The sequence below is a fragment of the Temnothorax curvispinosus genome, unplaced genomic scaffold (assembly GCF_003070985.1).
Source record: "Temnothorax curvispinosus isolate PA1 unplaced genomic scaffold, ASM307098v1 QBEX01018220.1, whole genome shotgun sequence".
In the NCBI taxonomy this organism is placed as follows: Eukaryota; Metazoa; Arthropoda; class Insecta; order Hymenoptera; family Formicidae; genus Temnothorax; species Temnothorax curvispinosus.
In genome coordinates, this window is record NW_020228000.1 from 1 (window position 1) to 3,997 (window position 3,997).

General features: G+C 44.0%; 1 protein-coding gene across 1 annotated transcript; it reads left to right on the forward strand.

Annotated features, from left to right (window-relative positions):
• Positions 1–1,428: 1,428 nt before the first annotated feature.
• Positions 1,429–3,993, forward strand: LOC112468188 (phospholipase A1 member A-like; the record flags this gene model as incomplete). The annotated part of the gene is made up of 3 exons (XM_025037247.1): positions 1,429–1,779; positions 2,548–2,824; positions 3,411–3,993. Coding segments are annotated over exons 1-3 (1,182 nt in total), but the record flags the coding sequence as incomplete, so codon positions are not given.
• Between the last annotated feature and the right edge of the window lie 4 nt (positions 3,994–3,997).

Consider the following 3,997-nt stretch of genomic DNA (forward strand, 5'->3'; position numbering starts at 1 on the left):
GACATTCGAGGTCCATTCGGATTGAACTTTTCGGATACTTTCACTCAACGCTTTGCGTATCGATATTGTAATTATTACAAAACGTTTTATTAAGCAATATTAAGTATACCTTTCAAATACGAAATTTATCTTGTTTAAATTTTCGATTTATTTTGTCGCAAACTCACTTGATCGCCGTGCGTGCATTATGCATGATGTACACTCTCGTTTTTCTCAGATATTAATAAGGGGCCATAATTTAAAGCGGTATTCGTTGGGCAATGCGAATTCGCGTGCCCAAATGTTAAGCCAAATAACCGCGTCATTTATAAAAAGCTGCTGCTGCTGTGACATGTCATTTCTTCTTTTTCAGTATGACGAAACTGTATTACGTCGATTGATCTTAATATTATATAATGTGGTCTCAGGGTCAAGTTTTCGGTTAGTTCTGCAAGAACTGCAAGAACGATATACATATATCTGGTTCATTAACCCACTTCCCATAAATGTGAACAATCTTGTGCGAGCACTCTCTTTTCCCAAAATAGAAGAAAGGATATGGGACATTCGAAGGCCACTGTACAACGTTACATGTATTATGTATCTGTACGCCTTGTAATAAAAAATGAAAGAATCTTTTCTTATATATATTTGTCTATTTTATTTAAACGTTAATCATAAAATGCGAACGTTAGATTTGTCCTGTAAATTTTTTAAGAAATACAAAATACAGGATATCTGAAGCACGCATAACCGGCATAACAATACACACATTTTGCGTACTGATGCCTTGTAATAAAAAAATATACATTACATATATATAAAAGATTCTTTTATATTTTTTTATATATATTTCGAGAAAGTATATTTTTTATATATTTCTTTCATATTTCGTGTTTCTGTTTCAACGTCAATCATGGAAATTCTTTAACGAAACGAATGTCAACTTCTTCTGTCAATTTCTTAAGAAACTCAAAACACCTTACATACCGTATTTAACATTTCTGATGTGGACGCAATATCCGTTAGACGCGGATCCACATGAATATTTATAAATCTTCCTAATATACTTTCATAACGCGTACTCGGATCTACGTGCGCGGAACGTGGTCAACAGGAACTAGTCATCGAACGCAAGGTCGAAAGTTGGAGGACCTCTTCCTCCTTTCGCACGGGTGTGCGTGCTCCGGCGAAAGGATCTCATCCTCGTTTAATAATGAACAGCATTCATTCAAGAAGCCGAGAAGAGATATATGATAATGTTCCATAACGTACGATAGTCATCCGGCGAGCGCGAACTACGCAGGTGGGGAAAGTAAGGTCCCCGAGGAAGGGAGACCGTGGAGAACAAAACGGTATCCCGGGTGGCGACGATTCGGCGACGAAGTCACCGCGGAACGACCGCGTCGCTCAGTTCCTGAAGCGTGGGCGCGAGGCACGCATCGACAAACACCCGCGAAGACGACCCCCTCGGCGAGATGCGCGCGCCCATGGCGTTGACGGTCCTCGCGGCGTCGTTCCTGATGACGCGGGTCTGCACCCACATAATCGCGTGGCGAGAAACGAGGAGGGAAGGACCGATACGGGACGCGATCGAGAGCGGAGCCGCCGCCGAGTACAACAAGGACGACTGCGTCTGGAGACACGACCGTGACGTTTGCCCGGATCCGGACGTGCACGTGTACCTGTACACGCCGGGCCGTCCGCGACGCCTGCTCGACCCCCTGGAGCAGTCGGACTGGCTCCGGCAGGATTACGAACCCACCAAAGACAGCGCGATCCTGATTCACGGATACGCAGGTGCTCTCGGAGTCTGTGTGTTTTCGACCTGAAATTTTATCCCGGAAAATATTTGGAATTGTCGCTCGATGGAATAATTTGGAATGTATATTCGGAATTGGTCTTTATTATCAGACGTCGAGTAGAGTGAATTTGTGTGTGCTCAGAAATAAAAGAAAAGAAAAATTCTTTATATTACACAATGAAGAAAATCTGCACTATTTTAAAAAGAGAATGTTTATTAGCGTCAAACGTTACATTGGTTGAGAAGGGTAAAAAACGACGGTCAAAACGTCGTGACGATTATAATTGATAAATATGGTCAGTTAGGTCGAATAAAACATCTTTATTGTTAATTATTTACTGGCAGCGTAAAAATTTCTGATTTGATTTAAAATGAAAATGGATATATGATATATAATGAAAGTAAATATAGTCTCTCTGTGCGATTTGACGGGATTTCGTTTCGATTTAGCTGAATATTAGTTGTGGAATTTTTTACTTTTTTCCACAAAAGGGAACGTGTTTGAAATATATATTCAGATTCTAAAACAAGAAACTATTTTCCAAAAAAAAGAACTGAATAAAATTTTTGAAAACTTATACTCCGGTGCTGAAAATGGAATGTGAAACGAACGGAGGAGCGTTTTATTCGAAGATCGAAGGGCATTCAAATTTTTCCACGCGCTTGTTAGGGTCACCTAAAAAGGCGACGTCTTTTAAACAGCTTTCTATGGAAATACCCTTGATTTAGCACCATGTCTCATTAATCTTTATATCGATCCACAGGTGGCGATGACGCGTTGCCAATGGCGATTTTACGAGATGCTTACCTGAGGAACGGCAGCTATAATGTGTTCCTGGTCGACTGGGGGGCTTTATGCGCCCGGCCGTGTTACCCGGCCGCGGTGGCGAATGTACGATCGGTAGCGAGGTGTCTCGCCGGCACCCTGACGACCTTAAGACATCTTGGCCTGCCGATCGCCAGAACCACCTGCGTCGGGCATTCACTGGGCGCTCACGTTTGCGGCATTATGGCTAATTATCTTCTCTTCAGAATGCACAGGTAAATATTACTTTTGTAAACAGTTACGCGCGCAGGTAATTTATGACGTGTACTTTCGGCGTTTGTGACATAATATGGCAGTTAGTTTGACGTTCGGCAGTTAGTTCGGCCGTTAATTCGGCCAAAATAACGCAAAATGAGTGTGAAAAATATTAAACATTAACTTGCAAATGCGAAAAAGATATTATTACAACCGTGAGCAAAAAAACACTTCGTATAAATTAACCCTTCGTAGTCACACTTCTCTAGAATCCCATTCTAGTCATACTCAGTCATATTGACCCAGTCTCGATTTTGAATGGTTGCCATTTTAATGGTATCGGTCCGATCGGGTTCAAATAATTCTGGAACATACCTTGAACATTCTAGAATATAAAACAACTGCGGTTTTGTGAGAAATCAAATGGCAATATGTTGAAAAAAAATCGTGAACGAATACATGGTTTACGGTCTGTACCTAATGAGCGCGGGTCAAATTGACCCAGTGGACTACGAAGGGTTAATTCTATTACATATATATATATAGGATGCTCTACTCGCAATACGGACAACATGCGTTAAAATCTTGATGCAATGCTCTTCGCAGGATAATCGGCTTGGATCCCGCGCGTCCGCTTGTCCGACCGGGTCTGGTGAACCGTTTGGACGCCGGCGACGCCGACTTCGTCGAGGTGATGCACACCAACGCCGGATACTACGGCGAGGTCGGTCGCGTCGGCCACGTGGACTTTTGCGTGAACGGCGGCAAGGTGCAGCCATTCTGCGCGGATCGGGAGATGTACCAGCTGTGCAGCCACCTGTGGGCGGTCTGCTTCATGGCGCAGAGCGTGGACGACGGCGGGACGAGCCTGATCGCGGAGTCCTGCTCCAGGAGATGCCCGTCGGGTCCGAGAACCGCCGCCCGGGCGGGTGAATACGTAACGATGGGACAGCACACCCCGATCAACGTTAGAGGATCCTTCTGCTTCAGCAATCCCGATCCGCCGTACTGCCCGAGATACTGGAACGGCCACGGCGACGAGAGATGCTGCATCCCGGAGGTAACGAGCAAGGAGGAGATAGAAGAGAACGACGTGAAGTATGACAACTCGACGAAACGCTTAAAATCGACAAGCCGTTCTAACAATAAGTCGAATTTCGAGCTCGACCTAACGCGACTCCGATACATTAATT